This window comes from Lissotriton vulgaris, chromosome 4_1, assembly GCF_964263255.1.
Source record: "Lissotriton vulgaris chromosome 4_1, aLisVul1.2, whole genome shotgun sequence".
NCBI classification, from domain to species: Eukaryota; Metazoa; Chordata; class Amphibia; order Caudata; family Salamandridae; genus Lissotriton; species Lissotriton vulgaris.
The window spans coordinates 1,608,229,901-1,608,243,201 of record NC_141691.1 but is presented as its reverse complement, the minus strand read 5'-3'; the positions used below and the strand labels follow the sequence as shown (position 1 = coordinate 1,608,243,201).

The following is a 13,301-nucleotide window of genomic DNA, read 5'->3' as shown; positions in this document are numbered from 1 at the left end:
CCCCTAAACTGAGCTACGAACTGGACTGCTCACACTGTAACAAATTGACTATTTACAAGCCATTTGTGGAAAGGCTTGAATATAAGCAGCCCCAAACCTATATTGGATTCACCCTGACACATGGAGTAAGAAGAGCAATCACAATGTATCGGTTGGGCATTCTACCTGTTTTAGCATTTACTTCCAGATGGCTCCCAGGAGGATCCCCTATGTGTACCTTGTGCACAGGTGGTGATCAAACTATAGAACATTTGTTGCTTGTGTGTCCTAACCATAAAGTAACCCTAGCTCGTACTAGATATCTTAATCCAATATTTCGCTCTTGCAGAATTACTAGGGGGAGAGAACTTTTGGACATATGTGGAAAACCTTTGAATGAATTTATTTGTTATAATTTGTATACATTTTTAAAACAATTTTTATCTTTGTACTAATTGTGCAGCATTTTCGTTTATGAAATGTAAAATTTTATTGTGGTCCTCTGTTGAGTACCAACACAAATAAATTTTTGACTTTTTGACTTTTTTGACTTTAATTAATGAGTCTCATCGCAGGGTATCTCAACTGGTCCACGATTCAGATTGTTGACTTTTCAACCCTAAATCTGCACTAATGGTGTGTCAGTGCGGGTCTTCATCAGGACTTTGACAGAAAATGGACAGCCTAATTATGCACAGGTGGGCTCAAGGGGTGCCAGTGTGGTCACTCTCAATGGTAGGGCTGTAATCCTAGCAGGAGCCCGAAGTCTCCTTCACTCAGTCAGACTAAATTCAAATGGTGCAGAGGCTGTATGTATCAGGTCTCATCAATTTGATCATGATTTAGATTTAAGTTCAAATGGTGTGGATGCTGTGTGGTTCACGTCTCCACACGTCTCCAAACTTGGTCAGGATCTGCTTAAAATTCAGATTGTGACTTGAAATCTCTTCCTGCCGCTGCAGGCTGTGTATATCAGGTCTCATCAATCGATCATCATTAAGGTCTTAGTTCAGAAAGTGTTGGGTCTGTGTGATTAACGTCTCAACACTTGCTCAGGATCTGCCTAAAATCAGATTGAGGCTGTGGATCTCTTCCTGCCGCTGCAGCACTTAATTCCGCTGTGTCACTGGCACCACAACCTCCCTCCATCACCAGGCTGCCGTCACTCCTCAAGGCCATTGTGCTGCTACAGCGGTGTCCAGCCAGTCGCCCATCAGGCGGTCCTCCTCCACAACGCGGTACAAACGGGGGTGGTGATGGACGGAGCATCTGTACCAAACAAACCCTCACACCCAGTCAACAGATCTGGGTTTACTCCATCCCCGTTCCTTAGCCCACTCTGCCACCCCAGTTCAGACACTGCCATATGCAAATCAGTCTGACCCTGTGCCTCATGGGAACAGTCCAGCCCGAACTGCCAAGCCATGCCTTCCCTGGACCGGAAACTAGCTTCCTAGGACCAGTTTCTGGCATTACAGCCGTCTTCAGCCAGGCTTGTTTGAATCCAATGGCAAAGTGAGTAAGGGACTCACGTCTGAGCATACCCTGCCAACTTATGGCAAACAAAGCGGTACAAAAGGGGGTGGTGATGAACGGAGCATCTGAACTAATCAAACACTCACACCCAGTCAACAGATCTGGGTTTAATCCATCACCGTTCTTTAGCCCACTCCTCCACAACGCCTATCCAGTCAGCAAAGTGTCTCCCCTCATCTTGGGGAGATGCAGCAAGCAAATGTCAGTGCCTCGGGGTGGATCTGGGACCACATCAGCTTGAGGCCCAGAGCAGGCTCGCACAGTCCTGTTGCACTTTCAGTCCCTTACTAGGCCACCGTGAGGCAAACCGCAGGTCGCATCGGCTCCCCTCGATGCCAGTTGGGCCTCAGCATTTCACAGCACCTTGGATGTCGTCCATGGCTGTCCCCACAAAATTCTTGCCTTTCAGGCCATTTTCCAGATAGCAGGCGTATCGAATTATCAGGATTTAGACAGCCCAGGACGGGATCCACGAAAAGTACGCCCTGGCGGCCATTTTTCCAGGCAACGACCCAGCATGTTATGTTATGTTATGTTAAAATTCTTGTAAAGCGCACATACACCCAATGGTTTCTTGGCGCTATGGGCAAAAGGAGACGGACAGAAAGAAGTGAGGGCAACAGAGAGGGGGAAAGGAAGGAGCCTAATCATGTGCTTTGCGGAACAGATAGGTTTTCAAAAGAGACCTAAAGTAGACATAAGAGGTGGTAAGTCTGAACTCCAAAGGAAAAGCATTCCAGAAGGAAGGAGCAAGAAACGAGAATCTGAGCCCGCCATACTTCTTGCGTCACCTTGATTATATAATCTCGCTGTTGCTCTTTCAAAGGATAGGTCTGATTCCATTGGATTCTGAAACCTTTTTTCTATCCTTGGCTACTGTAAGTTTGATATTGGATAACAAAGGTAGGTTTGTGCATGTGTGTGTTAGCAATAAAATGGAATCTATTTGAAGAAACGCGGCTGGCAAAACAGTACTCGCTTTGTGAGATCTGCTCAACTGCTATAGAAGTATCATTTATTATTTCATAGCTTGCCTAGCTCAATATTTAAGTACTCCTAATAAAAGAAGAAATAAATATGTGATTGTATGACAAAACGATGTGTCTTGATCCGTTTTGTAGTTGGGTCTTTCGCGCCGTCCTTTTATAAGTTCCATACTGCACAGAAAGTTTTTCATTTAAATGTACTTAACACCGGTACAGTTATATAGCATGAAACATTTAATAATAAAGGTGAAGTGCAAGATCACACATGGAGACTTTATTGCCGTCATTTGTTATATTGCAGGAATGGCACAAACCATACACATAAATGAAAACAGATGATTTACAAACCTTGTATGCTAACACGTGTTAAAAACAGGCCCGCCTCTAGTTACCTTAATTGTGCGTTTACGCGCTCTGTATTTGTGCTTGTTGGCGTTTCTGCATGTGTATGCAACTTTGTCTGTGGATGAGCTGTGTTTATGTGCGCCCGCATGCAGTGGAATACGAAAAAGGACCTCACGCGTTGGCCAGCTGTTGCATGCCCATCCGCAGGGCAGAGAGCGGGAGAGTTTTTAAGAGCGTCAACATTTATTTCCCCAGCCTTTTTAAAGTTGGTAAGAACAACACCTAATGAAGTGGAAAAGGAATTAACTCTGCAGGCCTTGACGGTCTCCTTACGATAGGAAGTAGTTCCATACGGTAATTGATGTTTAATTCAGAACATTTTCCATTTCATTTCAGGAAGTAATTTCACCACGACTTCTGGAATATATGCAGGGAGCAATTCGCTTACAAATTCGACTGGATTTAATAGCTCCCAGCAGGTACATGTGCTGTAGAAATGTGGATTTAAAATGCATGAATCAGTATTTCCATTTTTTTCTATTCCCTTTATCTATGTTCTTTCCTTTCTAAACTCTTCCAGAATAAAAAACAAAAAAATGAGTTTGCACAACATAATCTGAAATTTGTGATGCGAATTTTCTTCGCGTTTCTGGCTAGTGTGATTTTCCCTCATACTCACGTATTTGTAGGAAAATCGGTACCTTTTCGAAGCGTTCATTTTATATTCCATTGCGTTGTTAGTTGTGTAGTGCTCTAGTCTTGAGCTATTTAAGCACCCCAACTATCAGTCTTCATTTTTCAATCTATTCGATTGGTGGCTGGTTATCAGTTCCAGATTTGAGGACTCGAGATGGAGACGGTTCTTCTTTCATTTCTTTCTGTTGAATCTAGGGGCTCACGCTAGCAGCGTTCTAGATGGTTCATAGTCATTTGTTATGCCAGGCTAATGTGTTGGTGCTGCTGTCAATGAAAGCGATATTAATAATCGTTTTATATATGCGTGCATGTTCATCACTCATGGTGCAGACACTCAGGGGAAACCAAGTCAGTAGTAATATCACGTTATTCAAGCTGCCTGCCTTAGGCCACCAAATTGAATGCCACTTTTTCCATTCTGAAATGAAGACACACGATAAAGCCATTCTAGTTGCAGTTTTAGGGTTTATTGCATATATATTCAAAAGCTTAAATTCTAAGATTATATTTGTCTGAGCAGAATGTTTTCTCTGTCCTGTGAGACTGGAACTGCTGAGTGTCAGGGTTGCGGAATACCAAGGCTGTCTAGTTTTGATTCACTCTCATACCAGTCAAGACTAGTGGAGAAGTGTGGCTCAATGGTTAGAGCGGCAGACCCTGATGCAGAGGTCTGGCCCGGGACCAGGGTTCAATTCCCTGCCTCGGCAGGTCTTGGGCTCAAAATTCCACAGACCTGATAATTCTCGCCTCGGTGCCTATTCTAATCATGGGTCCCACTCTGCAACTCTGGGCAATAGCTTGCTTAATCTCCACAACGGCCCCCACAACGCTAAGGATGCCTGGCCTCCACCTTGGGGGTGCCCAGGAGTGGACGCCTCACAAGGAAAGCCAGAATGGGTTCCACAGCGGTATTCGTACAAGCGCCTTGAGACCCTTGCGGGTGAGTAGTGCGCTATACAAGTATCAATTTACATATTTATTTTTACATTTACTTTCATCCACCGCCTCCACTCCCTGCCACTTGATCTCACTCTTATAGGTTATTTTTCATCCCCGCTTTCTCCGTATTTCACTATTCTATAATTTTCTTCCTTCTCTTTTCCCTTATTCTGCTTTTCTCTCTCTCGTTCTGGGTCAAAGTGTGATGAATTAAAAATAGGTTCCCCGGACCCCAACATGAGTGTTGGTGTACACTGCCAGCAACCTACAGCTCAAATTAAGTGCTGGATATGGAAGACATCCCACATTAGTATTTACAAACACTTTGTAATATCTATAACATGAGAGATCACAGTATTAGGGACAACAAACGCAGCTTGTTATTAGGGTTGTGCCTTCACCAAGTTTTCAGTGCATGCATTATTTGCACAGTCTTGTCATGAATGGCACTTAATACAGATCAAATTGAATTGCCCTGCTTCTCCAGTTGTTTGAACAACATGTGATGGAAGTACAGCTGTCTATTGTACAGCACAGCAGAAGACTGGGGATTTGATGTCTGAGCTTCCAGGGATTGTGCGTGTGTGGTATTTCCACCGCATACATCATACATAAAGATCTGAAGACACACCTCTTTAATTAGCACTAGATCACGATGAATTAACAGGTCATCTATGATTAACAGGTCACCTCACACCACATCATCATGGACACTGTCTCCAGTCCTGAACTTTTCGCATATGAATAATCGTTTTCAGGGGTGTGTGCTAGTTTAATTACTTTGATGAAAATAAAAAGAAGACTGCCACACACCGAATGCATTAGTCTAGCACACAAAGAACCAGGACTGGCAAAAGTGTTTATAATGACCATGAAGGAGGCTGGCCACCCTAATCCGTCCAGTCACCATTTTACTCTATCGTTGGATTTGACCCTTTGCAGTGTTCTGATGATATTTAGCTATCTTAATATATATATATACACACACACACACACACACACATAAATGCATATGTATTTATATACCCAATAACATAAAACATTTAAAAAACATAACAATTTCATTACAAATAAAAAAGAAACAATATAAAAATGTAAATTTACTAAAAATACATGATATTCTAAAAACATTACTGATTAAAAATATTATATTTTACGTAGACACAAACATAATAATATATATTTCTTTAATAAATCCTACACTCTAAAAGTCCACAAGTAAAACATATAGTATAGCCACTCCAATTTATTAAACAGTACCAACAAAAATTAAAGTCAGGAAAAGTACAAATTACTATTCCCACAACAATAAATGCAACAGTAGGGAAAGAGTTTAATTGCTCAGGGGTAAAATGTACTGTTACTACTCCATTCAGTCTAATAGTAGGGAAAGTGTTGGATTTTCAGAGGGGTAAAATTTGCTATTCCCACTCCAGTCAGTTTAAAAGTAGGGAAAGTGTAGGATTATGGAGGAGTAACATTTACTATTCCCTCTCCAATAAGTGCAACAGTAGAGAAAATGCTGGATTGCGGAGTGGTAACATTTACTATTCCCATTCCAGTCAGTGCAATAGTAGGGAAAATGTTGGATTGCGGAGGGGTTAAAGTTACTATTTCCACTTCAGACATAACAACAGTAGGGAAAGTGCTGGATGTTGGAGGGGTAAAATTACTATTCGCCCACCAGTCAGTGCAACAGTAGGGAAAATATTGAATTGCTAAAGGGTAAAATGCACTATTTCCACACCAGTCAGAGCAGCAATGGGGAAAGTGTTGGATTACGAAGGGGTACATTTTGCTGTTCTCATGCCAGTCAGCATAAAAGTAGAGAAAGTGTTGGATTCCGGAGTGGTAAAATTGACTATTCTCACTCCAGTCGATGCAACCGTAGGGAAAGTGTTGGATTTGCAGAAGAGTACACTTTATTATCCCCACTCCACTCAGTGCAACTGTAGGGAAAGTGTTGGATTGCGGAGAGGTTACATTTACTATTGCCACTCCAGTCAGTGCAACAGTAGTGAAAGTATTGTATTGCAGAAAGGTAAAATATACTATTCCAACTCCAGTCAGTACAACAGTAGGAAAAGTGTTTGTTGGATTGCAGAGGGGTTACATTTGCTATTCCTTCTCCAATCAGTGCAACAGTAGGGGAAATGGTGAGTTGAGGAGGGGGTAAAATGTACTATTCACACTCCAGTCAGTGCAACAGTAGGGAAAGTGTTGGATTGTGGATGGGTAAAATTTACTATTCCCACTCCAGTTAGTGCAACAGTATGGAAAGTGTTGGATTGCGGAAGGGAAACATTTACTATTCCCTCTCCAGTAAGTGCAACAGTACAGAAAATTCTGGATTGCGGAGGGGTAAAATTTACTATTCACACTCCAATCAGTGCAATAGTAGGGAAAATGTTGGATTGCGGAGGGGTTAAAGTTACTATTTCCACTTCAGACATAACAACAGTAGGGAAAACCCACAACCTGCATATACAACTTAAATTAAAACGCAAATGTAATCATGCAATAAAAATAAATATTGACAATGAAATTATTTATATTAATTAAAAATTAATTGTTAATTATACCCTTACCCTTATACCCTTACAAAACCCACAACCCACACCTACAACATAATAAAACATTAATAATTATACAATTAACATAAATAGCTATCAATTAAATAATTGTTATTATTAATGAAAAATGAATTATTTATTAATTATAATTAACTTGCTTCCTGCCCTGTACCCCTATAAATCCCACAACCCGATACAGTACTAAAAATAACAAAAAATTATTAAATTACATGTTAAAAGTACTAAAAATCCACAAACTATAGTAAAAAACATTAACAATATTTATACAAAAAAGCATTACTTATACAATTTGAAATATATAGTACAATGCAAAAAAAATATAAATATTATTAACTACAATATTTTTAACATCGATATTAACAACATAGATATTTTTGTAATCGATATTAACACTTTATACATTTCTAAGATTGATATTATTCACTTTAAAATCGATATTCTTGTCAATGATATTCTTGCTGACATTATGTCTACCTGATGATATTTCCAACTCAATATTTCTGTAGGTCGATATTGAAATTTCGATATTTTGTCTGAATACCTATTTTTTCACATGATATTTTTGCATAGTTTAGATACCAACTTTTGTCAGGGCTCAGATTGAGCCCCCAAAGTCTCTTTCTTCCTACCTTTTCATGGCGGGTTACCAGCCATGGAAAGGAGGGCGGAAAGGGACATTGTAATCCCTACGGCGGTGCCTGGCCTTCACCGTCATCATGGTAGGCAATACAATCCCCTCAGCAGCACCAGCCGGCTCAAGCAGCCCGTCAGATGCATGGCAGTCGGTCTTGCTGACTGCCAACCATCCACCCGCCATTGAAATATGGCGGGCAGATATGACGGTTCTGATGGCGGTGCGGCCGCCACTGATGGGCTGTCAGTGGCGGTTCCACCGTCATCAAAATCAGCCCCTAAGCTATCATTGTTAGTGACATCATAAATAGGCTGGTAGTGCAGCAGCAAAAGAATGACCAATGCTGGCAGTACTGGTACCATTGAGCTCAGGGAAAGTCCAGAAATTTACGAGGTGGACCCTGAGGAATTGGTAGAAATACGGATTTAACGGGTAAATCAGAAATTTAAGTACTAATTTCTCATTGTACCTCAGACTTTCACCTAAAGGTTTTGATTGCTGAATTTTCAGGGGAAAGTGAACAAAAGAGTGGTGTTCCAGCTGATCTCATAATTCTGACGGGGACTCTCCCATTATTCTCCCTATTGGAATAAAGTGGCCACTCATGATGAGGGCCTGAAATAAATCCACACCGGTACTGTGCTGTAAACAGGAAAGTGGCAAATTAGTTGTAAATGCTCGTACCATAGCCTTTAACTGCTGAACTAAGGCCACATGATTCATGGAAAGAGGTCACTTGAGTGATCCTGTTGTTAACATTTTCAAGGCATAAGGCAATGTATTATTTATAACTGTGCCCTTGTGCTACCCAATTGCGTCATCATATTGAAAGTCAGTCTTGTATGGTATCTAGTCACCGGTTGTAAATAAAATCTGCTTTTTGCATGAGGCCCGCACCATCTGGTTGAACCCAGTAACCGAGATTAAACTTCTTGATAAACAAATGCTATGGAGTTATGTGGTGCGTTGATCATCACCAGAAAATATTTTATTCTTCTGCTCCTTACCGAGTATATGTACTTCCAACTTTTTAATAATCTGTAAGCTTGCAGTTTCTTGCTGCTAGCTACCCTTCGAACTTTGTAACTTTCCAAACGTGTCAGTGATGACACTTGTTAGCCTCTTACAGGTCTGCTCATGTCTATGATTGTTGAACATCTGTGAATGATAAATGTCTTTTAATGACAAAGTTATGTTAAAATAGACAATGCCTAGGCAGTACATATGACTTCATTCCAACCTTTGAATTGGAACTATTGATGCTTATTAAGAAAGCATACCCCAGTGGGCATTTACATCTTGTATTAGATTTTACTGTATGGTTGAAACCCCGAAGAAAGTTTTCTGTGAGGTCAAATGGGCGTGTAGCAAGTAGACTTTAACTGAGAAAAGTTGTACTCTACTGCACTTTTACTCAGAATTTATTTTTCCTGAAATCTTTCTGTCACCATAAGATGCCAGGTATTACCCCGCTATGGTTTACTGCTGTCAAATGTCTGCTACATCACACTGGTGAAGCAAAGCAGAAGGTTAATGGTAATATGAGCTGAGCAGATCATAATGTGAATGTTCATGTGTAATTTCTGTCTGAATGAGCTTCGTCACTGAGAGCACAATGGTCAAACAATAGGCATCTGGGTACCTTTAACATCAAAGAATGTCAACACACCTATCCCCACAGACTTATACAAAGTTGCATTTCCCGCAAAGCAATTTCTATTTATTGATAATAGAGCACGAAATATTTTAGATAACCCACGCACTACGATCTAAAGATTATAAAGTTGGCATTTATATTTATTGTATGATGATTGCGTTTCACCCTTCTCAATATGCTAGAAGTATTTTTAAATTATAGTATAACTGTGGACATTTTCTGTATACAAAACAGTACTAGAAACATAGTATGACTTATGTTTCTAATTATGCTTTGGAATGTATAGAAGGAAGCAGCATGATGCTTGACTACTCTTCTGTTGCTTTTTGCACGGTAGGATTATCCTTCATATCCCAACTTCGGCCAGGGCCAGTACGCGCAATATTACAATAGCTCGCCGTATCCCTCCCATTACATGAGCAGCAATAGCACCAGCCCAACGACACCTTCCACGACGGCGACATATCAGCTCCAGGAACCACCATCTGGGATTGCAAGTCAAGCAGTCACAGACCCTGCTGCAGGTAATTGCCTGTATTTTATGAGTCCTCCTGATTATATTTCTTGTGGCTGAAATGCACTGTATTTTGCAACAAACTAATACCTAAATCAGGGCTGAATTCAGCTTTTCATTGTTGAAAATACATGAATATATTTTAATATAGTTATGGTGTGCTTTCCCTGCCTTTTTATATTACCTAATAAGTAAGCAATTGATGAGACTGCATAGCACTGGCAATATTAATGGTTTACAACTGTGTGACAATTGCACAACAAATTAATCAGGTTACAGTGTGAGTACCAACAGATGTATCCTAATGTCCACAAATTAGCAAATGACATGTGATTTGGGAAGGCAACAGAGCTACTAGTTAGGGTTTAGTATTTCCTGGATGCCCTATCTTGGATTGGAGATAAAGATTTTCCCTGTTCGAGTTGCTTCATACAAACCAATGGATCTTTTACACTCACAAATTCCCTAGGGATTGTGACAATAGTGCTGTATTGTCACACTCTTTGTAATCCATATTCTCACACTATTTGTAATCCATATTCTCATGCAGAGATAATGCACGAGGGTTTGGCCAAAATTGAAATTACAGCTGCTCCTGGAATGAGGACCTGAGTGAGAACATACAGTTCCTAAATCCTTTTTCTGTGTTTGGCTTAACTGTACACCTTACTGCATTTTACAAGCCTTGGTTAATTTCTTTAGGCGTTTGGCATGCGGTGTGGGGTTATGCAAAGGCAGACGAAATAGGATTAGCTTTAAGGGTAGAGGTGAGCGGTGAACTCCGCTCTGCTGGCGGAGCTTGCAAAGTTTTTCCCTCTCCATGCTCCGCTTGGAGCTCGGAGTTTGGCAAAAAACTCTGCCTACCGCATAGTTTAGTGGAGTTTACTGGAGCCGACTCACCCAAGTGAAGATGAAGAGAATACTAACTCTATTACTAAGCAATACAGTCCAACTCTGAACAAAGGAACTGTAAAACGAAGTGAGATTTCCGAGAACAGCTGTGTGGCATACTGCCCCCAGAGAGTAGCCGTTGTATTATTGGTACTGGGAGGAAAGTTAGCATCAGCGGTTTCAGCTGCCCATGTGTAGTATAATGGCTGCTAGTTTTAACCATGTTGAGTTGCTACCCCCCTCTTGGATTATCTGGGAGCGTTCTTTTGTTCCTGTGCAAGTTAAGCAGCCATCCTTTTGGCGTCCTGTTCCTTAGTAAGATGGCCACTCCAGGGGTCTGGGAAGCTGCTGACCCTCCCATTTTCCCATCTGCCCCAGAACAGCTCTGGCTAGCGTGCCGCTCAAGCACCTCTGGTGTGCTCGCTTGTAGCAGTGTGAAAGGTTCACAAATTTCCTGGCAGTAGTGATGCCAGCTGAGGCTTCCAGGTGAGTGTTCGCTAAGTATTTCCCCAAAAGACCTTCTTTCTGTTTCCGAAGAGACACCATCTCAGTCCCCGTAGCGGTGGTTAAATAATGCACGGGTGTCAGCAGAACCTGCATCCCACCCATTCCCATGCTAGCTAGCAGTCAACATGACCACTAACCAAACAAAGCACTATGTATGTGGTTCTAGCAGCACAAGTAGTTAATTGGTAAACAATGTCAGTAACCAGTCTCCCCATTATTTAAAAAACTTGTCACAAATGAAACAGTATCAGTAGCAGTAGCATTGCCAGGCACCCATTGCCATCCCCTCCTATCAACAGCCCATTGTTCACAGCAAGAGCAATACCACATTGCCTGGCCAACAAGCTATTGGCATTTGGCATATGTCATGTCACTGTTGTGGTGTTGCAACGCCTTTGACTCCACAGAATTCCACAGAGTTTTTCTGCAACTCCACATAATTTTGCGTAGTACAACTTCATGAGCTCCACGAGCACCGCTCACCAGATACCACAGGAGACCTGGATGGGGATGGGTTGTGCACCAAAGGCTTTGACTAGATTAAGATGCTAACATGGACAGGCATTTTAGCATGAAGGCTGTCTCCAGGGCTGGACTGAGGGATTAAAATCAGACCTGGCAAAAGAGTCAACCCAGCCACCCCTCCCTTCATCTCCTCACACTCGTTTTTTCTATTCATCAATTCTCTCACTCTCTTCTTTCTCTCTCTCTCTCTCTCTCTCTCGCTCTCTTTATATACATATATCTCTTCCTCTACTCGCTCTCACTTCTCCCTCTCTGTTCACCTTCCCTCTCACTCCTCTTTCTTTCACTTAAATGTCCCTTGTGGGTTTTGCAAATAACCTCAGGGAGCCTCCGAAAGTGACAGAGGCAATGTGAGTGGCCCTGAGCTTTCAAAACCGGCCTCCAGGGGAACCAACCTATCGAGGTTGTGGAATAAAAAGCCTATCTAGTCCTGGCTGCCTCGCAACTCTTCCTGTTGCAGGTGTGAGGCATGCTCTAGTAGTACTAAGCAGCTAGTTTTGAGTATATATCTCTTTTCAGGGTGAGCGTGAGCCAGCGCGCAAGTGCTGCTCTGCGAAGAGCTGTGGTCATTCTGTACAGAGAGAAGCTTCTCCCACTCCCACCCTTATTTTTCATTGGCTTGTGTGTTTGTCCTTTGTAAATGCTGTCTTCTGATTCATAATGAGACTTGTTAGTCCTCCTTAGTACCGCATGTTGTCATTTGTACCCTCCCATGGCTACTGGCCCCTTTACTTGGTTTTTACATGGAGCATGTACTATTTCCTTTATTAAGTTTCTCCATTAGGTGGAAGACGTGCTTCGCTTATTTCTTAGGGATTTGATGAATGCCTGGTTGAGTAATGGTTAGTGCTGGTTAATGTGAAAGTAACATTAGTTTCATCATTCTCCTATCTGTGTATATAGATGGATGTGCTGAAGCATTTTACTGTTTTTTATTGAGCTATTTGGTTGGTTCTCCATTCATAGCCTTTTTTATGCAGATTGCTTTCTAGACAATATCGTCCTCCAGCTCAAAACCTGCAATGCGATATTTGTATGAGGGTGTGGAAATGAATGGTGTCTGAATGGTTTGGAGGTCTGTGTTGCTGGTGTGCTGCAGGGGTAGCCTGCTGAGATGTCTTGGCTTTGCCAACTATAGGGCGGTAATGCTATGTTGTGCACAAGGGTGTCTGGGTCTGACTGTAGCGCTCTGTTTTAGAAGAGTGACTTATAAGTTTGATAGAAACAGTGTTGCATTGCGCAGTAGGTACCTTGTGTGTACGCAGGCAGCTGGTTATCGTGTGGCAGAAAGGTGTTCATTTTTATTGTAAGTTTACTTATTGAATGCTTCGGTGTTGTGTTAATCATCTTGATGACAATGTGTCGTTTAGTGATGGGCAATTGTAAACCATATGTTAAGCTTCTACTGTGCTCAACATAAAAGTTACAACAGAAGAAGTAACAGGGAAGTTAGTTAGGCTGGCTGTTAAAAAGAGCAGGGGATGGGTGGTGTGGCGTG

The 13,301-nt window shown here is 41.6% G+C and overlaps 1 protein-coding gene across 9 annotated transcripts in view; it reads left to right on the top strand.

Moving 5' to 3' along the window:
* Positions 1 to 13,301, top strand: part of EYA1 (EYA transcriptional coactivator and phosphatase 1) — a 349,305-nt gene that overhangs the window by 137,716 nt on the left and 198,288 nt on the right. For all 9 annotated transcript variants that reach the window (XM_086965867.1, XM_086965869.1, XM_086965875.1 and 6 more), the window contains 2 exons: positions 3,243 to 3,325; positions 9,704 to 9,890. In XM_086965867.1, the coding sequence (XP_086821993.1) occupies positions 3,243 to 3,325; positions 9,704 to 9,890 (270 nt within the window). The remainder of the gene's footprint in view (positions 1 to 3,242; positions 3,326 to 9,703; positions 9,891 to 13,301) is intronic.